This window comes from Microtus pennsylvanicus, chromosome 8, assembly GCF_037038515.1.
Source record: "Microtus pennsylvanicus isolate mMicPen1 chromosome 8, mMicPen1.hap1, whole genome shotgun sequence".
Lineage (NCBI taxonomy): Eukaryota > Metazoa > Chordata > Mammalia > Rodentia > Cricetidae > Microtus > Microtus pennsylvanicus.
The window spans coordinates 4,766,987-4,790,795 of record NC_134586.1 but is presented as its reverse complement, the minus strand read 5'-3'; the positions used below and the strand labels follow the sequence as shown (position 1 = coordinate 4,790,795).

The window sequence follows — 23,809 nt, the reverse complement described above, 5'->3', positions numbered from 1 at the left end:
TTTCTTTGTAGCTTTGAAAACTGTTCTGAAACCCACTCTGTAGACCAGGCTGGCCTTGAACTCACAGAGATCAGCCTGCCTCTGCCTCCCAAGCGCTGGAATTAAAGGCCACCAGCACTTGGCATGTTTTGGATTCTTGAGGCGCCTCCGAGTATTTCCAACACAGACTGTAACCTTTTATGGTGTCACAGCCTCTGCTCTGTGGTGGATGAAAACATGGTTCACTTTCCAGCCATCAAGAAATCCCCGAGTCGGATACGTTTATCTCTGCATGAAAATGCCCTGGGAAAGCAGGGCTGCAGGCAATGACTATCCATTAGAAACGAAGATCCATAGAAAAGGGAACATGACTCAGTTTCCCAAACAAGGAGGTCCACAATGGTAACCCAGTTCCAGCACATCTGATGCCCTCTTCTTGCCTCCAGGGGCACGTCACACACATGGTGCACAGAAATATGTGCAAACAAAACACTCAAACACGTGAAATAAAAATAAATCTAAAAGACAAAATTTTAAGTTGATAGTGGTGAGATTGCTCTCTGGGTAAAGGTTCTTGCAGCCAAGCCAAGTTCAATACCTGAAATCCACGCTGTGGAAGGAGAGAACTGAGCACTGCAAGTGGTTCTCTGACCTCCAAAAGCACACTGGCTAGCATGCATGCACCTGTGTGCACACACACGCACGTGCACGTACACACACACAAACATACACACAGAGATAAAACTAGAGCAGTTCAATGATTTTAAGCCATGTAGCAGCTCCTCCATCATTGTAACTGATGTCAACACTGTCAGAAAGCTATTACCTTGAGCTCTTGCTCTCACTATTTATAATAAAATATGAACTATCAATGCTAGCAAGGTGGCTCAGTGGCTAGGGCACTGGCTACTCTTGCAGAGGAACTGGCTTCAGTTCCCAGCACACACTGCAGCTCACAACATCTCTAACTCCAGCTCCAGGGGATCCAACGCCTTCTTCTGACCTCCTCAGCCACTGCATGCATGTGGTACACAGACATACATGCAGGCAAATGCTCATACACATAAGTATATCTAAAACAAAAATTTGAAATACACATTTAAGGATATGAGATAAGCTCAAGATTTAGATCCTGATATTATATTTTTCAGTCATTTAAAAAGGACGGATAAAGGTCGGCAAGATGGCTCAGATGGCAAAGGCACTTGCTCCCAGGCCACTACGGACTGAGTCTGATTCCCAGATGCCCATGTGGGAGGAAGCACTCCCCCATTGTCCTCTGCTTTCCACATGCATGGCCAAGTACCAGTGCCCTCAACCAACAGACAACTCTAAAAACTTAGACAATGAAAGAACGTGCTTTGTTATCTACAAAAGTCAATAGAGTAGCTTAAACACCTGAACAGAAACCTGCAGATACTGAATTTTAATATCCCTGACCATCAGGAGCACTCAGACTATAAAAAACTACTCTACAGTATTTAATCAGCCAATATTTTTTATCAGTGTTTCATTTTAATGAATGGGATTGCTAGTTTGACTGGCAACCGGATATTGTTAAACACCGAGAAGTTGGGCTCAGGAGTTAAGAGCCCATATTGTCCTGGCATAAACCCAAGCTTGGTTCTTAGCATCCACATCATGCGGCTCACTGGTAACTGCTGTAACCAGTTCCAGAGGAATCTGACACCTCTGCCCCTGTGGGCACCTGAACTCCCTTGTGCATCAAACATACACATACAAAGAATAAAAAATAAATAACATAAATCTTAAAAAGAACAGCATTTTAAAAAGTTAGGCTGTGCAGTGGGATAACCCTTCTGTACGCTGTAAATATATGTTTCTCTCATTGGTTGATAATAAAAGAGGCTTTGGTCTATAGCAAGGCAGAATAAATCTAGGCAGGAAAACAAACTAAATACAGAGAGAAGGAAGAGGAGAGGAGGGAGACACAAACCAGTTGCCCAAGAAACAAGATGTCAGCAGACATGTAAAAGTCATGGCCACATGGCAATAAACAGATGAAAAGAAATGGGTTAATTTAAATGTAAGAGCTAGTTAGTAATAAGCCTGAGCTATAGACCAAACAGTTTGTCATTAATATTAAGCCTCTGAGTGGTTGTTTAGAAGTGGCTGCAGGACAGGGTGGGATAGAAAAGCCTCTGTTTACAAGGCTGTTATATGTACTTTCTCATCTTTAATAATATTAGGTTTGGAATTCTTACCACACAATCAGCACCAATATCCCTGTTTTCATTAGTGAATTATAAACACTTTATGACAGCCTTGACAAAATCACCAAACAAAGGTATGGACTGATCAGCTGGGTATGAATCTCTGAGAAGCAATGATTTTTTTTTTTTTTTTGCTAATTGAAATAAGCCAAATATTGTGTGGGGCAAAACATCAAAAGATGAGCGGGTTGTCAGAGCCTGGTCTTTCCCGAGTCCTGAACTCTGGCAGCACGGATTCCGTGCACGCTCGGATCCGACTGTGCACAATCTGAGCGTGTACTGATAGATCTTTCTGAGTACATGCTACGTAGAATTCCATTCTAAAATTAAAGCCTGTTGAAAATGCTGAGTGATTGTGTTGCCGTCAACCTCTGGCTACGGTTCCAGGCTACGGTTCCAGGCTACGTAACCCAGCGCGGCATTTGCCATGGCATGCGTACCTTCCTCCTTCAGGCGTTTCTCTTCCTCCTCCTGCAGCAGCCGCAGTCGCTCGGCTTTGGTGCTCTTTTTCTTGCCGGCAGACTTAATGAAGACCACAACATTAGAGACTGATATCACAAGTTACTTAAGAACACGTCCCTTCAAACAGTTAAATATCAGCTACTGGGGTGCCCCTCAATGGCAATAGCACTTCCTGCTCTTCCCTGCACCCTGGTCAGGTCCTCTGCAACCACCTGTGCCTCCAGCTCCAGGGGATTTAATGCTCTCTTCTGGCCTTTTCAGGCACCTGTGGTGCATATAAAAATCACACAGGCCCACACACATATGTATACATTTAAAAAGTTAATCTTAACGATTAACAATTGTGAAAATAATTATTGATTTTTATGAAACCAATTTTTCATGTACATCAGCTCAATTAGCCAATTAGTACCCATCATAGACTCTGGTCACTGTAGAGATTAGTCTGAAAATAAACAAGAAAAATAATCATACAAAGCATCCCACAGCAGGGACAACACTGGCAAGAATGTACGACTGAAGCAACTGATGAGCCTCTAATGTATAGAGGCAAGGAAAATCCCTGTGATGGGAGCCTGAAACTGCACAGCTATAAACACTGCGTACCTATAAACACTGCATGCCTATAAACACTGCATGCCTATAAACACTGCACAGCTATAAACACTGCTCACCTATAAACACTGCACAGCTATAAACACTGCATGCCTATAAACACTGCATGCCTATAAACACTGCACAGCTATAAACACTGCTCACCTATAAACACTGCACAGCTATAAACACTGCACCCCTATAAACACTGCACACCTATAAACACTGCACCCCTATAAACACTGCGCAGCTATAAACACTGCGCAGCTATAAACACTGTGCCCCTATAAACACTGCGCCCCTATAAACACTGCACAGCTATAAACACTGCACAGCTATAAACACTGCACACCTATAAACACTGCACGCCTATAAACACTGCACAGCTATAAACACTGCACCCCTATAAACACTGCACAGCTATAAACACTGCACCCCTATAAACACTGCACCGCTATAAACACTGCACACCTATAAACACTGCACCGCTATAAACACTGCACACCTATAAACACTGCACCGCTATAAACACTGCACAGCTATAAACACTGCACAGCTATAAACACTGCATGCCTATAAACACTGCATGCCTATAAACACTGCACAGCTATAAACACTGCACACCTATAAACACTGCACAGCTATAAACACTGCACAGCTATAAACACTGCTCACCTATAAACACTGCACAGCTATAAACACTGCACAGCTATAAACACTGCACAGCTAAAAACACTGCTCACCTATAAACACTGCACAGCTATAAACACTGCACAGCTATAAACACTGCACAGCTATAAACACTGCACAGCTATAAACACTGCACAGCTATAAACACTGCACAGCTATAAACACTGCACACCTATAAACACTGCACACCTATAAACACTGCACACCTATAAACACTGCACAGCTATAAACACTGCACAGCTATAAACACTGCACCCCTATAAACACTGCACACCTATAAACACTGCTCACCTATAAACACTGCACAGCTATAAACACTGCACACCTATAAACACTGCACAGCTATAAACACTGCGTACCTATAAACACTGCACAGCTATAAACACTGCACACCTATAAACACTGCACAGCTATAAACACTGCGTACCTATAAACACTGCACCCCTATAAACACTGCACAGCTATAAACACTGCTCACCTATAAACACTGCACAGCTATAAACACTGCGTACCTATAAACACTGCACAGCTATAAACACTGCACACCTATAAACACTGCACAGCTATAAACACTGCGTACCTATAAACACTGCACAGCTATAAACACTGCATCGCTATAAACACTGCACAGCTATAAACACTGCACACCTATAAACACTGCACAGCTATAAACACTGCACACCTATAAACACTGCACACCTATAAACACTGCACCCCTATAAACACTGCACGCCTATAAACACTGCACACCTATAAACACTGCACAGCTATAAACACTGCACAGCTATAAACACTGCACAGCTATAAACACTGCACACCTATAAACACTGCACAGCTATAAACACTGCACCCCTATAAACACTGCACACCTATAAACACTGCACAGCTATAAACACTGCACAGCTATAAACACTGCACAGCTATAAACACTGCACAGCTATAAACACTGCTCACCTATAAACACTGCACAGCTATAAACACTGCACAGCTATAAACACTGCACAGCTATAAACACTGCTCACCTATAAACACTGCACAGCTATAAACACTGCACAGCTATAAACACTGCACACCTATAAACACTGCACAGCTATAAACACTGCACAGCTATAAACACTGCACAGCTATAAACACTGCTCACCTATAAACACTGCTCACCTATAAACACTGCACACCTATAAGCACTGCACAGCTATAAACACTGTGTACCTATAAACACTGCACGCCAATAAACACTGCACCCCTATAAACACTGCACAGCTATAAACACTGCACAGCTATAAACACTGCACAGCTATAAACACTGCACAGCTATAAACACTGCTCACCTATAAACACTGCTCACCTATAAACACTGCACACCTATAAGCACTGCACAGCTATAAACACTGTGTACCTATAAACACTGCACAGCTATAAACACTGCACCCCTATAAACACTGCACACCTATAAACACTGCACCCCTATAAACACTGCTCACCTATAAACACTGCACACCTATAAACACTGCACAGCTATAAACACTGCACAGCTATAAACACTGCACACCTATAAGCACTGCACAGCTATAAACACTGTGTACCTATAAACACTGCACAGCTATAAACACTGCACACCTATAAGCACTGCACAGCTATAAACACTGTGTACCTATAAACACTGCACAGCTATAAACACTGCACACCTATAAGCACTGCACAGCTATAAACACTGCGTACCTATAAACACTGCACAGCTATAAACACTGCTCACCTATAAGCACTGCACAGCTATAAACACTGCGTACCTATAAACACTGCACAGCTATAAACACTGTGCCCCTATAAACACTGCACAGCTATAAACACTGCACACCTATAAACACTGCACACCTATAAACACTGCATAGCTATAAACACTGCACAGCTATAAACACTGCACAGCTATAAACACTGCACACCTATAAACACTGCACACCTATAAACACTGCATAGCTATAAACACTGCACAACTATAAACACTGCACAGCTATAAACACTGCACACCTATAAACACTGCACCGCTATAAACACTGCACAGCTATAAACACTGCACCCCTATAAACACTGCACCGCTATAAACACTGCACACCTATAAACACTGCATGCCTATAAACACTGCATGCCTATAAACACTGCACCGCTATAAACACTGCACAGCTATAAACACTGCACAGCTATAAACACTGCACAGCTATAAACACTGTGTACCTATAAACACTGTGCACCTATAAACACTGCACAGCTATAAACACTGCACAGCTATAAACACTGCACAGCTATAAACACTGCACAGCTATAAACACTGCACACCTATAAATACTGCGCAGCTATAAACACTGCTCACCTATAAACACTGCACACCTATAAACACTGCACACCTATAAACACTGCACACCTATAAACACTGCAAGTAAACATCTACACAGCAAATCTACAAGTACTTCAGCTTGTGTTCAAGGAGTCTTTACATCCAGGGGACGGCGCCATAAGAAGGGCCGTGCAGCCACCAGGCAGGGAGCTGGAAGGCTCTGGAAGACTCCACAGAGGGGTCAGGAAGAGCTGAAGGCACAGAGGCAGGAGCTGCTGCTGAGGTGCAGAGGAGCGTGGTGGTACATCCTTGTAACTGCTACACACAGAGAGCATGCAGTGATTCTCTGAAGAAATGTTTGATTGTGTAACTATTCAGTACATAGTCACAGAAGCATTCTTCCCGGGTCATCCAGAGCCCACGTGCTTGTAGATTCGACAGGCTTCCATGTGTTCTGTCAACAAACATTGACTCAACTTCCATACTGACCAGGCACAGCACTAAATGTTCCAGATATAAAAATGTGCTAAGGATGGAGACTCCAACTCAGTGGTAGAGCATTTCCTAGTGTACACAAGGCCTCAGAAGAGATGGCCTGGCTATAAAGAGCTCACGAGCTGAAGGAAAAGAATGGGCCACCAAGGTGGCTCAGAAGGTAAAGGCACTTGCTGCCAAGACTGACAACTGACCTCAGTTCAGTCTCGGGGACCCATGTGGTAGAAGGAGAGAAGAGATTCCTGTATGTTGTCCTCTGACTACACTCAAACATGTAGGCACATCCTAACACATGTGTTGAGAACCCAGAGAGTAGACAGTCCCTCTTAATGTGAGTTACAGCACTCTATGAAAGCCGAAGTTCATACACGCAGGTCACATAGTGTGTGCATGCAACCTGTGTGTATCTTCTCCTACATGCTACCACATCCAATCTAGGCAGCTGCTGCATTTGTTGTCCAGGAACAACTCTACATAAAAGTCTGCATGTGTTCTCTGTAGAGGGATTGCCCAAATATTTATTTCTTTATCACCAAAACATTCCAAATTATTTATTCTAGCTTTCCAAAATACACAGTACTGTTCCTATTACATTTAATTTTTTAAAAAATTATATGTGTATGAGCATCCTGTGTGTGCCTGGTGCTCACAGAGGTCACAGAGGTCAGAAGATCCTTGGAACTGGAGTTACTGAACTGAGAGCCACCATGTGGATGCTGGAGGTTAGAGGGACAAGCACTTGCTACTCTTGCAGAGGACCTGAGTTTGGTTCCCCTCCTTTTTTTTTTTTTTTTTTTGAGGCAAGGTCTCATTGCATAGCTGAGGCTGGATTAGAACCTATGGTTCTCTGGGCACTGGGATCAAAGAAAGCACCACCACACCCAACCTTCTAGTAACACTTCTGAAGAAGAGTCTTAATTTGTTTGGTTTAATCCATGAGTGCAGGACCAAGGGACGAGGAGGGTCGGATGTGACTGAGTTTTCAAGAGAGCACGGTAGGACATACTTTAAAGCAGGTACATTAAGCCTATGCTCCGGTCGTGGTCAGGGAGGTGAACAGGTCAGGGTTCTGACCATAGACAGGGCTAGGGCGAGACCGAGATGCTTTTCGCATTCCTGAGAGAGGTAAGCACTGCTGAGCCCCACACACTGCTGTCTTTTAGGACCTCAGGCCCAGCGCGATCAGTCTGAGTATTTCACGACTAGAACAATCTAGCTTCTTTTTAACTGTTTTATTAGACTTTAATTTGGGGGACAATGTCTGATCAAACAGTTTTTGTTTGTTGTTTGTGTCTTTGTTTTTATTGGGCAGGGGTAGGGAGGTTGTTTTGGTTTGGTTTTGGCCCAAGCTGCCTTCAAACTCATGAACTTCCTATTTCAAACTCCACTGTAGCTGGGACTGCAGGTGTGAGATGCCATGCCACACTTCAGAAGTGGTTTTGTTAAAAGAAGAAAAAGAAAAGAAAGAAAGGGAAGGAAGGAGAGAGAGAGAGAGAGAGAGAGAGAGAGAGAGAGAGAGAGAGGATGGAAAAGACATCCAGACATAGGGGTAGTGTGTCCTTTAGCCAACCTCAATATTCCAGACATAGGGGTAGCGTGTCCTTTAGCCAACCTCAATATTCCAGATATATGGGGTAGCGTGTCCTTTAGCCAGCCTCAATATTCCAGATATATGGGGTAGCGTGTCCTTTAGCCAACCTCAATATTCCAGACATATGGAGTAGCGTGTCCTTTAGCCAACCTCAATATTCTAGACATATGGGGTAGCGTGTCCTTTAGCCAACCTCAATATTCTAGACATATGGGGTAGCGTGTCCTTTAGCCAACCTCAATATTCTAGACATATGGGGTAGCGTGTCCTTTAGCCAACCTCAATATTCCAGACATATGGAGTAGCGTGTCCTTTAGCCAACCTCAATATTCCAGACATATGGAGTAGCGTGTCCTTTAGCCAACCTCAATATTCCAGACATATGGAGTAGCGTGTCCTTTAGCCAACCTCAATATTCCAGACATATGGAGTAGCGTGTCCTTTAGCCAACCTCAATATTCCAGATATATGGGGTAGCGTGTCCTTTAGCCAACCTCAATATTCCAGACATAGGGGTAGTGAGTCCTTTAGCCAACCTCAGTTTCTACCCTGTGCAAAGGAATGCAGAAAACCACAAGCCTGTGCCAATCACAGCAGGCCTGTAACTACATTTTAGGTTTATGTGAAATAAGTAGAAGGACAGTCTAACCCAACACATTCTACATTGGAAGTAAAATCTAAAGCCTCAAATCCAGGCACAGGTAGGAACTAAAGGCAATTTATAAATTTCAAACTAGAAATATCATCAAGTGTAAGATAATTTGTAATTGTGAAGAATTACCCAATTATTTAAACAATATTATTATCTAGAAGATGAGCTTACTAAATTCTATAAACTATAACTAGAAAATTATTTCAAAATTTCATAAGAAGCTAATTTGTACAATATATACAACTATCTATTTTGAAAACATAATTTCTACATACCTTTTTTGGTTTGGGACCCTAAAAAGTTGGAAAACAAAAGCATTGGCATATTTTAAAGAGAATTCAGATACTTTCAACAAAGCACAGCGTAGAACATTATTTAGGAGAAACTGGTGAAGGGAATGTTCTTTGTACCTTCTTTGGAACTTTTGGGTGACTCTTTAGGTACATTAAACTGAAAAGATGTTGTAAAAAGAAGCCAGCACAAACTGCTGGCTAGTGGTACTACATCACATCTGCAAATGTGGGCTGCTCATAAAGGAACCTTTCTATTATGTAAGGCTGGTGGTTTTTATGGGGAGGCCATCAGATTTTTAAAGTTTGCCAACCAACGATAAAATGAAGCCTGTCCGGCCACATGTGTTAAAGTCGATCTACCCGTTTTGGAAAGCACAGTACTTCAATACTGGTTTACAGTTATAAGTATTGCTCAGTAATACTATTCGTAAATTCCCGAGAAGTCCTGTGTGCCCATCAGCTTTCTGGTGAAGATTTGTAAAGGAACTGTGTGAGTATAAGTTACACAGTTTGCAGCTCTGAAGAGCTATAGGAAATACTGGTTCAAGCCATAAGAGCATCATTATAATACACAAGCGCTAAAGTCGGCATACATTCAATGACATCATCCTGAATGTGCACACACTTCAGAGATTCACTCCTTAGATCGTTACTGGTGATCTACACGCAGGACACTCTAAAGTCTAGCTAGAGCTACAGGGACGACCACGGCAGCTTTCCCTTGTGTGATTTCTACAGATGGGTTTTTATCCCTACAACCATGGTCAACACGGTCAACACGCTTCCATCTTGAAACAAACACCGCATGGAGATTATGTGAATGCCCCGCCCCAGTCTCAAGCACTCATCTTAAAGACAAGGCACACATTTTTATCTCTCACTTCTATTTCTAACATGAAGCAGGCTTGGGAAAAGTCCCACCCTTGTCCTTCCTGCCAGCACAAGAGCCATCAAGGAGTAAACCTGCTCTCCAAACTTCAGCAGTGAAGGTGTCACTGCTTTCTGAGAAATCCGTATGCCTGGACTTACCACTGTATGCAGTCACGCCCTTTCCTGTATTATAATTCTTTAGACTGAGGGGTGGGATTATGTCCTTTCAGATTCACACACTAAAATCTTAACTTCTTGTATGTCACATCTGACCTGCTTAGATAAAGGGTCAGCGATGATTTCACCAAATTAAGATGACCTGCTATTGAAATTGGGTGGACCTCTGGATTAATATGACTGGTACCCATGTAGAAAGAGAAATCTTGAATATAGACTCTCACAAAGAAAATAAACATTTCGTGAAAAGTGAGGTTACATTCCTACACCCCAAGGTACTATTAGAAGTAGAGACAATCCCCCCAGGCTGCCACTCTGGTCTCAGATATTCCTTCTCCACAGCGGTGAGGCAGGCAGCTTCTGTTTAAGTCATCGTGTTTACGGCACTTTGTTCCCTGAAAACCCTGAGGCAGGAGATTTGAAGTCAGTAAGTGATTGTTCTAGTAAACTGCCACAGGTTTTGACTTGGCTTAAGCTCCGCTGGGGTTTGCCAGGGGAGTTCTCCAGTATCCATTTCTTCCTACCACTTACAGAAAATTCACATTTATATTTTAAAAGAGGTTTAAAAGTGCCAGTCTTTCCTTCTTTACCTGGCCTTGATAACTTATTTACTGCTTCAGAAACACAGCTGTTACCATGGTAAAGCGTGGCAGTTAACTCCGCTCAATTTGCCTGCTGCAGGGGCGCTGGCATACTCTGTTCTGACTTCCTGCAGGAATCATAAAGAATGTACTCTGGCCTAGCGGTGGTGGCGCAGGCCTTTAATCCCGGCACCAGGGAAGCAGTGGCAGGCGGATCTCTGAGTTCCAGGCCAGCCTGATCTACAAGAGCTAGTTCCAGGACAGGTTCCAAAGCTACAGAAGAACCCTGTCTCAAAAAAAAAAAAAAAAACCCAATAAACAAACAAATAAAAAATAAAAAAGAATGTACTCTGAATTTCAATTACAAAATCAGTAATTGCATTCTCCGTGTCAGTTGTGAAGCTGAATGTGAAAACACGATCTCTTGATGGAGAATGGGAAACAATACACGTCGTTAATCCCATGTTGGTCGGTCTCCTTGGTGAAGACGTGAAAGTTGAAATGCAAGAAAAACAAAATAGCAAGCTTTATTATAATGAATGAGTGTAGGCTGACTACTTAGAAGCAAAACAATTTAGGTTCCTAGGAAAGACATACGAAGTAACTTCAAAGTCGACTAAGCCATCGCCGCTGGTCTGAAAACGTTTCTGACAGGTTGCAGAGTAAAAGGAACGCGCATCACCGGAAGTTACTCGGTAAGGATCAAGTTTCGAGTTTAGCTACAGGAGACGTGCGGATCCCGCCACCTTCGGTTTGCACGAGCTGGTTTGGGACTGCGCCCGTCCACCGGCTCCCCTCCCGTCAGTCCGCGCTCGCCCCTCGTCTCCCTCCTTTTCCCCGGCTCACCATGAGAGAAGGACCCTCTGGAGGGAAAAGTCTGAACTCTCCAGCGTAGGAACGCTCACGGTTGTCAGGGCGACAGGCCACGCCCACACACCAATCCCAGCGCTCTGCGGAGGTCCGCCGGCGCAGTCGCCCTGCTGTCTTCCGGCGGGAGTCTTGTCCTTGTCATAAACTGGCGGCCCGAGCCCCAGCCCACTTCCGACACGAGCCCCGCCCCCACGGCCAGTTACCTAGGGCCGCCCACTCCGGCCGGCGCCCCGCCCACTTCCGGCCGGCGCCTCGCCCCTCCGAGGGAGGACTGCTGCTGTCAGAGCATTTACGGCCGTGCTGCCGCAAAGCGCTGGAGCGCGGCGGCCGAGCGACTGGTTTTCCGGATCCGGGGCTGCAGGTGGTGAAGTATGCTTTAGGAGCGGGCTCTGCGGCGGGAGGGGAGCTGTGTGTTCTCACGCTGCGTCCCAGGCTGACCTGGAACTCGCAGGCATCCCTCTAGCCCTCCTCCTTCTCCGAGCTGGGGTTACAGCCTTGGGTCGCAACGCCCGGCTCTATAAAGGGGTTTTTCCCTCGCTTCTGTGCTCCGCAGCAAGCCATTTCCCGGGGATCTAAGGATGGCGCCAGCCGGCGACTAGGTGAAGCCACCGGCTCTGGGCAGGTCGTCAGGAGGTCGCTTGGCCGCGTAGGCGAGGCAGATGGGCTCCTAGAGGGTCCTTACCTAGAGACTAAAGTAGTGAAGATTCTTCACTGACCGCGATGGTTTAGTTTCTGTGCAAAACATTCGCCCCTTTCCCCTAGAGCTGCCCACACAAGGTGTCAAAGTGACTCGAATTAATTCCTGGGCAAACTATTCCAGTAGACGTGGCTAAGATCCAGCGAGCCCGTTTTGTCCCAAGGTCACCGACTCAGTTGCGCTGTTGTAGCAGCCTTCAGAATCGGAGCACCTCTCCTTATAAAGGAATGGCACGTTACACCAACCGGAAAGTAGCAGAAACCGAGTCAATTATTTGTCCTAACCCCAGTTTAAGACCTGTACAACGTATTAAACACAAGACGAAGTAAAATTATGTCCCGTATCTAAATTCCAATTTAATGTTCTATCACGTTCTTACATGCCCCTGACTAAATGCTCTATTCCTAAGTATTACTGGCAGCTAGTTTTTGTGGGTTAAAGTTATTGGTTGCGTAATACTTATGATCTTACTGCCCTCTGAGCCTTGGTAACGAGATAAAAACTCACCATCCACTGCATACAAATTCAAATTTAGCTCACTATAAGCTGCTGTTGGAAAGTTAGCTTTTGTTTTTAATTACTCAACAAAGCTACTACTATTGTTTTGTGGTGTCACCAGATTAAAGATCAATGTAAGAACCACACATGCATAAAGGACTTGGATGTACAAGTGCACACCTTTACTCAGTATTTAAGAGGCCCAGACAGTCCCTATTGTAGTGAGCTTCCAGTACAGCATGTCTCAACCTGTGAGTCGCAACCTTTGGAGTCAAACGACCCTTTCACAGGGGTCATCTAAAACCATCTATGCTACGATTCATAAGGGTAACAAAATTAATTATGAAGTAGCAACAAAAGTAGTTTTATGGTTGGGGGTCACCACAACCTGAGGAACTATTGAAGGGTCACGGCATTTGGAAAGTTTGAGAACAAGTGTTCTAGTCCATATTGCCTCCTAAAATATCCCATCCATATGGTGGTTTATAAATTCATTTGCTTCTACATGAAGTAGATTCCTGGGAACAAGTAATTTTACAGTGCAGAATCCTGGCAAGCACTTTTAATCAGCCGTAACAACAGTGGAATTGTGCCTAGCTGATAAAGATGCAATGTAAGAGATTAGAATTGGGAATATATTTAGGCATGGTCCAGTGAGGCCTTTCCCAAACTCTGCTCCTTGGCAGCTTGAGCCACTCAACATAAGAAGCATGGTCACCACTGCAGATGCTGTCTGTTCCTGTGGAGTCCTTGCCAAATGCTTCACTTGCCCTCATTCCATCATTGTGCATTCTCATTCTGCGCCAACCTCTTTGATCTCCCAATCCGGTTTCTTTTCGTCTTTAACTCTCCTCCGAGAACACCTTTTGAGATTTGGACTCTTAGTGTCTCCCAAGTAATGACGCTTAACCTTGAGAGTGGGGTAGACAGTTTTCCTTTTGGTATGCAAACAGGCTTGGAAAAGCTAAGAGAGCCTAGATTATAAAAGCTCTCAGCACAAACTACCATTCTGGGGAGTATATCCTAGTGAATAAAACACACGAGCAAGATCCCAGCAAGGCTGGAGTCCCTGAACACAGGGCCAGCTCACTGAATACGGTTTATGGAAAGGACTGACACCAGAGGCCATGGCCTCAACATGCATACGGTGGCAAGTGCACACCTGCACACAAAGATGAAAAACAAGCTTACCATTTCCCCAATATGTAATGTTTGTGATGAAGATTACATAGCAGTTATTTGAAAAGAAAAATCTTCCTTTTCTTTAGGTATATATAAGAGTGGATTGATTCCATGTTAAATGAAAATGGCTAATTCTTTGAGAGGAGAAGTACTAGCCCTTTACAAAAATGTAAGTAATTATGCTGCCAACTTTACAAATGTTATCATATGACATGGATTGCTTAGAAACACATCTTTCTTTTTAAAGCTGCTGTATCTTGGACGGGACTATCCAAAAGGAGCAGACTATTTTAAAAGGCGTTTGAAGAATGTTTTCCTTAAAAACAAGGATGTGAAGGAACCAGAGAAGATCAAAGAGCTTATTGCACGAGGAGAATTTGTGATGAAGGAGCTAGAGGCCTTATACTTCCTTAGGAAATACAGAGCTATGAAGCAACGTTACTATTCAGATACCAACAACTAACCAACCGTTGCTGTCAACACCCGGCTGACAGTGCCAGCTGTTTGTGTGTACCAACTATTATAAAAGGGTTCCATTCACACTGTCACAGCACATGTTAAAAACCCGGAGGTGCCCTAATGCATTGTGTCAGCCTCATCAATACCGAGCTCTACTCGTAATCCTTCATGCTCAAATTTTATTAACACAGCAGCACCTTTCTAAGTTTAGCACCTTTCATGAGAATACAATTTTTCAAGAAAATAAACATACCCAATTTTCTAATATAGCGAATTATCCTTAGTCGATTTCTCCATTTACTAATGAGACTATCATCAGCAAATGGTGTCTAACAAGTATATTACCCTTTAGCTTGTGAGCACTTGTGATTTCCCCCCATCTAGTAGAGAAAAGTACATATTCAAGGCTGTCTACAAACACCTCCTCAAAATGATTTGAATGCAGTTTTCAAAACAAGACATATCAAGGTGACTTTGAGTTTGAGGATGCTCAGCAGGTGACTGGCATTATGTAGCCATTAGCTCCCCTTAACCCCAAATCCCGTCCAACCTGGACTAGCTTTCATGAGTGGTAAGGTTCCTGTTTCCACCATCAAAGCAAATATACTTTTGCTAGTGTGGAGTGAGCCTACCTGAACAGGACGCATATTTAAGCAAACACTTTAACGTTTATATAATAATCTTAGCAACTTTATAAATAAAGAACTTTCCAAATTAAAGTGGCAAAAAGTGTCTGCTTAATGGAGTTCATATCAGCCACTTGGCAGATGTTCCAAATTCCCACCAAGAAACACCCACAGTCAGGGCTGAGGTGTAGCTCGTGTGGATGCCTAACAAACGTTGAGACTCTGGACTTGAACCTCAGCCACAACAAGAAATACGTGATTACACACTTTATAGTCACCATAACTATTTTTATTACATTACAATGATTAGGAGCAGTACAGTTCATGACAAAAATATTACAAATTTCAGATCACTTCACAGCACATACTCCTATAAACATTTAAAAGTTAATTTTAATTAAAAGAGTGGTCATTTTTAAATTTAATGTTTGATATGACCAACATTCCCTAGATCAGCACAACCAAAGGATGGAAAACAACTGGATCACACTGCATATGTCCCACACACACCAAAAAAAGAAAAAAGAAAAAAAAAAAGAAAAGCACAATGTACAAAATGTGCATGTTTCAGTTTACACTATACAAAAATAGTTAAAATACATTCCAGGTAAACATGGTACATTAAGAAATAGCACTAGTAAGAAATTGGCACTCAAATAAAAATGCAGAAGTGTTTTCAACATGAAGAATGAGACAGTGGAATTGGGGACCTGGAGATAAATCAGGACACAGCCCAGTTAGCTGGCGGGGGTGGGTGGGTCTGAAACTGGCATTTCTGCAGAGAACTGAATTTTCCCAAATTCATCTAAAATGCCTACCGCCGTCCCAAACAGGCACACCACAAATCTGAATCTAATTAATAACTATTCTTTGAAAACTAATACACTTCTTTAGAAATAATTTTCATGTTGTGACATAATTTTACACCTACTGGGTGTATCTGTTCAATTTTTCAGGGCAGAGTTCATGCTACCCAGTATTACACAGAAGTCATTAAGAATAAATTCACCTTTAAGGTAACTTTTGGGGCCTAAAAAAATGGCTACACTATTATCAAGAAATTACTACTTTTAACAAATGGAGTTTAAATTTTTATTGCCTACAAAAATCCCTCCTAAATATATATTACTGTTTTGGGGGAAAAAATGGAAGAATCAGTGGAATACAAAATGAGATGAATCTGCAAACTGTAACTTCTGACATGCCTCACGTAACTTTTATGTATGTTAAACAAAATTGTGCAACAGTGAAAAGTCTTAATAATCTATAAAAATTAGGATCTAAATCCCTATGCAGTGTGACTCAAGTCAGTAGAGTCTAGAACTCCTGACTGAAAATATTTACTCAAATTGTATTTGCTATATCCCCACAAATATGCTAATGCCTATGACTGTGATTTAGCACTGGTTTTCAATTTCAACAGGCTGTAGTAACTAGAGAGCACTTATGTTTGTTCCTCGGACTTTTTCCCTTTGAAAAATCTCTACAAAACCTTCTTGTTAACAAAAGACTAAATATTCAAAATTTACACAATGGTAATTACCACTACTTAACACACTGCCCAGAGGCTCCAGTAAATATCTGATTATGCACCACAGCTCCTGAAGTACACCTGCTCCTCTGTATAGAAACTAGAAGCGTCACTAATTGTGTTAAGACTTAATATCCGGGCAGCGGTGGCTCAGGCCTTTAATCCCAGCACTTGGGAGGCACGAGCAGGCAGATCTCTGTGAGTTTGAGGCCAGCCTGGTCTAGAGTGAGTTCCAGGCCAGCCAGGGCTACACAGAGAAGCCAGATCTTGGACCCTCCTCCCCCAACAAAAAAAAAAAAGCAAAAAATAAAACAAACAAACAAAAAAAAACCCAACCCACACACATATTAAAAAAAAAAACTTAAAATATCCACCGAAAGAATGTTCTATGAACATGTAGAGTTTAGAACATTTCAGAATCCTACTAATTTTCTTTTCTTGCAAATAAATTCAGGTGCCTGCTTATTTGTACCCAAATAAAACTATTTTAGAAGTCAATATTTAATTTTCGTAAGTTTTTAAAAAAATTATGTACTTAAGGAAAAAACTAGATTAGGGAATTTCTGTTCTTTTAGAAGAAATAAAGTTGCACTGGAATCACAACCAGCAATTCTTGCTGAATCGAGAGGAAACTGCAAACACCTCTCTGCAAAACTGAAACCATGCGTTCTATTATTTCTAGGCCCTCGGCCACACATCTTACTAGAGTATTACAAACACACTGCAAACCTCGGGCCAAGGATTGTGTCCCTCCTTTGGGGACACCACATCACATCCCCAGTGCCTGTGTGGTGCCTAGCATTAAGACAAGTACTGAATAAATGCTAAGGAAATATATTCTGACTTTAAAAATGAGCTTTCTGATTGAAACTTTAAAGTGTTTTCACTGTAAGGCTGCATTCATTAAAACAGTGGACTCTTATCAACCAGGATGATCCCCAGATGGAGATTAAGCTCTTCTTCCACAGACAGTGCTCTTTGTCCACACTAAAATTCTACTTAGCCACCACTGGACGGGGCTGCAGGCATAAAGTCAAAAAGGATCAACATTAAATTTCTGTAGTGGCCTCCTGAAAACCAGCTATCAGTTCAAATCCCAGTCTGGTTTCTGTTGGATTATTTTAAACCGTGGGGAAGAAAGTCATAGGCAGCTTTGATGAACCTTCCTTAGTGGGCAACTTTCATGTAGTTGTTCACTGCAAAAATAAAATTTGAAGTGGGGGAAAATAAAGTATTAAAAGGAAACTACACTAAGTCTGGGGCATCTGGAAATTGGAGAATGGATACTGAACTATGAACTTTACCTATTGCACAATTTTGCCCAGGACTGGCAGTGAAGATGATAATCCATGTAAAAAAGTTACAGATTGTGCTGAGCGTGACAACTCGGTGTATCAGTGTGTAAACGGACTATAAGTTACACAGCTGTGAGGAGCCTTTGAGATGACTGAGCACTGAGTAAGACAGTGATCTGCCTACAATCAGACTTCTAAAAGACAGACATCCAGTCCTCATAGTCCAGTGGATCTTAATGTCACTTCAGAAATTTGAAGGAATGCTTTAAGTGCATTGAAGGGATTGTTTTTGCCGCTGTCTATCCTTAGAGCAGAGATTTCTGAGTACACATCAGCTGGGGAAGTATTAGGAATGTTTGCTCAGAGGTGAGAGACTAGTCACCCACATTCTCAAACCTTCATACTACACTGTCCTAAAGATTTACTCTCCTTGTAGCCTCTTACCCCAACATCTCAACCTTCAAACTAACAGAAATTTATTTAATTTTTTTTATTATAAACAAAAGAAATATTCCAGATTTGTCAGCAGAACTGCTAGATGAGAATGCACTGAGCTGTCCAAACTCTCCTTGTCCTCATCCTGACCAGCACTGACTGTTGCTCATCACAGGTCACGTAAGGCCCAGTCTTGTAAGTTTGATCTCAACACCTGTTAAGCTGCAACTGTCTCAAATCATCTTCAGTTTCTCTACCAGAATTAAAACTACTATCAAGACATAAGTTCAAAACACTTTAAAATTTAGGCTAAGGAAGAGCACTCTGACATTGGGATTATACTAATTCTTATGAGAACTTATATAATGTTAAAATTGTTGGAATTATTACAAAAATTTAATAGCTTGTAAATATAGCCCAAATGGTTACTATTTCTTACTGGGTCTGCCTTACCAGGAAAAGCTATTAGGAATCTTACAGTAATTTAGCTAATATGGAATGGACTTTTATTCACTATTTTCCATTGCCTTTTTTTTCCTCCATTTTCCCCCTTTTCTAGAAAAAATATACTATTTTGGGGCATGACCATGACTAATAGCAGTAGAAAGCAAGAGAAAGCCTTTGTGAACAGTCAAACTAACTACACTTACGAAGCATGATAGACTCCGGACATGCTAGAAGTGAATCAAAGGGAAGCCCATAAATCTGTGATCCCTCAGTCTTAGCAGAACCAATCATATGGTCTCAGATGAAGCTGTAATTACTAATAATTCATTCTGTGACTAGATGAAACACAGAACAGGATGGCTCAAAAGCTTCATTACCATGGTTCACACCAACGCTCACAGCTGGTGAAAGAAGTAGCAAGGAATCAAGGGCACGCACCAGAACCCAAGACAGTCTCAGGTCTTTGTCTCTTCCACAGGCATTGCTAGTTTAAGTTCAAAACCCAGGGAATACTGGCACTTGGAATAAAGAAGTTTCCACTGTCATTTTAAAATAAGCATTTAAGATAAAAGCTGACAGTTTGCACGAACAGGGGAAAAAAAGAATTAGGTAATGCTAAAACAAATGCTAATAATTTAGTGTAATGTACAAAAATTACCACCTTTACTTAAGTATGCCTTAAGAAAACAGTACAAATTGTATTTACATAATTATACACTTTGTCTTTGACTTCTTTTTCTTCTTTTTACCATCTTTGCTCATCTTTTCTTTATGTCTTCGAATTTCTCGGACTAATGTGTAGAAGGCATCATCAACACCCTGAAATATATCAAAAAAGAATCAAAATGTTAACGCATTTGATGGCCTGTGGTCCCCATGATAGACGTCACTGTCAATGGAAACTTTACTGACAAACGCAAGTCCAGTTTGTGCTGATGTTGTGGTAGCTGAATGGGCCAGAATGTTAGCATTAAGTATCGCATCATGGATACTGTGACATTTTAAAATATTTAAATTATTACCTAAAAATTTTATGATATTTAAAACAGCTTAATGTGTATGAGTGTTTCGTCTGCACGTCTGTCTGCATCATGTGAGTACAGTGCTCAACAGAGGCCAGAGAAGAGCATCAGATCCCCAGGAACAGTTGTGAACTGCCTTGTGGGTGCTGCGTGGCTGAGTCCTCTGGAAGAACAGCCAGTGCTCTTAATCACTGGGCCATCTCTCCAGTCCTGGTATTCTACAGAAACAGAAACTTGACTTTCACAGCATGCAGAGATAGCAAGTGGCACAGAATCTTAACAAACAGAACTTAACAAATGACTTTTTTTTCCCACAAAAGGACTTAATTTTCTACTAATTTTTCCCTACTAGCAAACTTAGACACAATTCCCAATGCTTGCCTCCATGTATGGTAGGTGTGCCTTTATATATACAACTTAATTGTCCCCGAGTTTCTGGACTTTGGACCGTAAGCCATGTGACTTTAGGACACTGTTGCCTTGAAAGTTGTTGTAATGCTCCTGACCTCTGGTGATGAGCAAAGTTGTCTGAGAGGTGATGGACTTGACCACACTGCAGAAGATGCTCTGTTTTAGTTACTGTTCAGCTATTCAAAACTTGCCATATACAAACCCATCTTCAAAGAACCTCAACATTAGCAATTAAAGCCTACATCTATTTGCTATTTTTTCAGTTGTGACTAAAATTGATTAAGTCAGAGTAATTTCCAACCTCCTAGACCCTGGCATGAAGAGTACATTCTAGAAGTAAGAAAACTGACTTTAAACCTTAAATATGCAAGTTCACACTGGAGTAAGCCCTTGCCTTATCTTTGTTAAAAGCAGAAGTGATGCTGAAGAAATGCGTGGCCATGCTTTATTTTATCTGTTCATCCTAGTAGGAACTACAGAAAGAAACTTTAACCTAATAATGCTTCCAAACCTAGACAATAGAGGGAATCTGGAGAATGGCACCCAACAAGTTAAGCCACTTCTGTATACTTTCAACTTTTCATTTTGACAACTAATCCCTAATTCGGTACAGTTAGAAAGGTAGAATGGCAATGAAGCTTGCTCACATTTAACAAAGAGAAATAGGGTAATGCCAGTATCATCTATTGGAATGCGAGTGAATAAATATATATTGCCCCAAACCCCGAATCTGCCCTCACTGTGCTTTTCACCTCCTGAACACCATTCCTGATACAATACAAATACAGTCAAGGCTGAATTAGAGGATGAGATCCACTCAGACAGATACGGGAGACAGACTCTTCCTTCCACGCTGTCCTTAACGCGGTGAGAAACCCTTCCAAGGACATAATAAAAGTACCTAAGACTCACTGGCACTTTACCACTTAGGGTCATAGACCCTTGGAATTGGATGAAATCTTTTTGTCTGCATGTGTGGGGGAGGGGTACCTGTGTATTCAAGTGGAGGCCTGAGGAGGACACCAGGAGTCTTGTTCCATTGCTTTCCACCATCTTCCCTTGAGGCAAAGTATCCCAATGAAACTGGAGCTAGGCCGGTGACCAGTAAACTCCAATGATTACTTTTGACCCCTGCCCCAATGCTGGAATTACAGCTGGTACTTAGCCAGCTTTTTGTGAGTTCCAGGGATTTGAACTCAGGTGCTCACACTAACACAATAAGCGTGCATATTCAGTGAGCCATCTCCCAGCCCTGAGATGCAATCTTATCTAACTCCCTTTTAACCTTCATGAGTTCCCTTTGATCACGCATTATATTGGCTACTGTTTCAACTTTTTAAAAAACTACATTCATTTATTTCTGTGTTTGTGTGCATGCCATGGCACACATATGGAGGTCAGAGGACAACCTGCAAGTTCTTGCCTCCCACCAAGTGGATCTGAAGAACAAACTCAGGTCCTCAGGCTGGATGGCCATCTCATTAGCCCTTAAGCTATTTTTATAATGAAGAAAGACCAATGATACTAAAACAATGATGCAGAGAAATAGAAATCCTGAGAGGATAGTTGTATGAAACTTTTTTTTTTTTTTAAATATTTTTTATTGTTTATTGGTGTGAAGGTGTCAGAACCCCTACAACTGGATCATCAGACAGTTGTGAGCTGCCATGTGGGTGCTGGGAATTGAACCTGGGTCCTCTGGAAGAGCAGTCAGTACCCGTAACCACTGAGCCATCTCTCCAGCCCCTGTATGAAACTTTTTAAGGGGGAATAAAATACAAGCATTTAAGAGACAAGGAAAACAGAACTTAACAGCACGTACCCTCTTCTCAGGTTCTGCAGTTATTCTAAGTAGATGACTGACTTCAAGGTTAGAGAAATGTCATAGTTAATGTACACAGGGCAGTGAACTCCTTGTTCTTGTGGGAACTAATTCTCATAAAGTCACATGTCATATTCTGCTAATTATTCTGTTTACACTTACCCCTTTTTTACAACTATGAACAACTAATTAGTATGTATTTATCGCTATTAAATAAAAACTTTATATCTAACTATAAATATCATAAAATATACCCTTTCTTTATATGGACTGTGCTATATGCACTAAAATCACAACAATTCAATTCATAGAGTCAAACTATTAGCATTCACACCAGTCACTGCTACAACTCTATCTTTTAGACAGAACAGTGTGATTCTGCCTTCGTTTTGAATATAATGTTAAGTGTACCACATACTCTAAATATTGTTCTATTTTAAAATAATCTAAGAGTGAGGCTGGAAAAGGAATAAGGTTAAACTCGCCACTTAAATCTGGTCATGACTGTTATTTTTCAAAGGTTAACTTTTCAAATTGCATTTTTAATGTTGAATTGTAGCACAATTTCTAAAACTGAATATGGCTCTACACAATGATACAAATTATAAGAGTTTATAATCCCCTTAGAAATCCATGCAAGTATTGCTTTGTTTCTGAGTTTACATCACTTAGTAGTCTTAAACACTAATTTTGTTTCATGTTCTCAAGAAACACATATATGACAACAGCCTTTACAAATGTCAACTCACTGAGTGAAGAACTGGGTGAACTACACAAAATATAATCTGGGTTAGACAGGGAAGTTAAAGGGTCCATTCAATATTTACTAAAAAAAAAAAGTACCTATGTGCCAAGAATTCCAGCATACGATGGGCACAAAAGATTAAAATATATGGTCCATCTCTGGAAGTCTATTGTCTAATAAAAGAATAAAACATAAGCTTTTTCAATGCAACATAAAAACCATATACTTAAAAATAGTATACTAGAAATACACAAAGCCACAATGCCCACTTTAGGGGGTTGAAGAGATTCTTAGAGACTGGGAAATCACATGTTAGCTGGTTAATCCAACTAGGGATAAGAATACTGTGATCCAACAAGAGGCAAGACTTAAGGGGAGGGAGGCAGGGCTAACACGGTGTCTATGTAGGGACCAAACTCTGGCAACATGGTACTTTTCAGATACAAAGTTCCAAAAGGTGGGAAATGGGGAGGTTGAGGACCACATAAGGTGTGTGCAGGGATGCTGGAGCTGTGTTCACTGTGGACCATTGACTAGATTCACAAGTAGGAGACTGGCATTCCTTTGGAGCAGCCTGTCCAGTGAATGATGGCAGCTACATGGAAACAGCACAAGACCTGAAGTAACACAGCTGCTTTGGAACGGGTACAGGAGCACACAACGGCGCCCAGATCTCCCTGGGTAGGCACCTAGCTACAAAGCACAGGGGGGAAACTGTTAACTTGGGCCTTGTCCCACCTCTGGGCCATATTATTATTGCGTATTTTTTTACTCAAAAGCTGCTGGTTATCTTAAAATTTAAATCTGATTTCCTTTAAATAA

At 41.7% G+C, this 23,809-nt stretch overlaps 3 protein-coding genes across 7 annotated transcripts in view; 1 reads left to right on the top strand and 2 right to left on the bottom strand.

Annotated features, from left to right (window-relative positions):
* The window catches only part of Dnai7 (dynein axonemal intermediate chain 7), a 52,001-nt gene extending 40,006 nt beyond the window's left edge, over positions 1 to 11,995 (bottom strand). Inside the window, exons 1-2 of one of the 2 annotated variants that reach the window (XM_075982289.1) lie at positions 11,794 to 11,995; positions 2,654 to 2,735 (exon numbers count right to left, since the gene is read on the bottom strand). In XM_075982289.1, the coding sequence (XP_075838404.1) occupies positions 2,654 to 2,735; positions 11,794 to 11,796 (85 nt within the window). In that variant the 5' untranslated portion in view covers positions 11,797 to 11,995. The remainder of the gene's footprint in view (positions 1 to 2,653; positions 2,736 to 11,793) is intronic. The other variant, XM_075982290.1, reaches the window with a different exon arrangement.
* Positions 11,996 to 12,070: 75 nt separating this feature from the next.
* Positions 12,071 to 14,758, top strand: Etfrf1 (electron transfer flavoprotein regulatory factor 1). Of its 3 annotated transcripts, none has more exons than XM_075982303.1 (3): positions 12,071 to 12,178; positions 14,281 to 14,363; positions 14,442 to 14,758. In XM_075982303.1, exons 2-3 carry the CDS (start codon positions 14,313 to 14,315, stop codon positions 14,655 to 14,657), a joined length of 267 nt encoding a protein of 88 aa, XP_075838418.1. In that variant the 5' UTR covers positions 12,071 to 12,178; positions 14,281 to 14,312; the 3' UTR covers positions 14,658 to 14,758. The 3 variants fall into 3 exon arrangements, with proteins under 3 accessions (XP_075838418.1, XP_075838416.1, XP_075838419.1); XM_075982301.1 differs by having other exon boundaries at positions 12,073 to 12,186; XM_075982304.1 differs by lacking the exon at positions 12,071 to 12,178 and adding an exon at positions 12,343 to 12,416.
* A 788-nt stretch (positions 14,759 to 15,546) lies between these two features.
* Positions 15,547 to 23,809, bottom strand: part of Kras (KRAS proto-oncogene, GTPase) — a 35,076-nt gene continuing 26,813 nt past the window's right edge. The window contains exon 5 of one of the 2 annotated variants that reach the window (XM_075982300.1): positions 15,547 to 19,806. In XM_075982300.1, the coding sequence (XP_075838415.1) occupies positions 19,690 to 19,806 (117 nt within the window). In that variant the 3' untranslated portion in view covers positions 15,547 to 19,689. The remainder of the gene's footprint in view (positions 19,807 to 23,809) is intronic. The other variant, XM_075982299.1, reaches the window with a different exon arrangement.

Bases quoted from the DNA above. Each gene is read 5' to 3' on its own strand.
- Etfrf1 (XM_075982303.1), top strand. From the start codon at position 14,313: ATGAAAATGGCTAATTCTTTGAGAGGAGAAGTACTAGCCCTTTACAAA. The intron at 14,364-14,441 runs GTAAGTAATTAT...TTCTTTTTAAAG, and splicing joins TACTAGCCCTTTACAAAAAT to CTGCTGTATCTTGGACGGGA.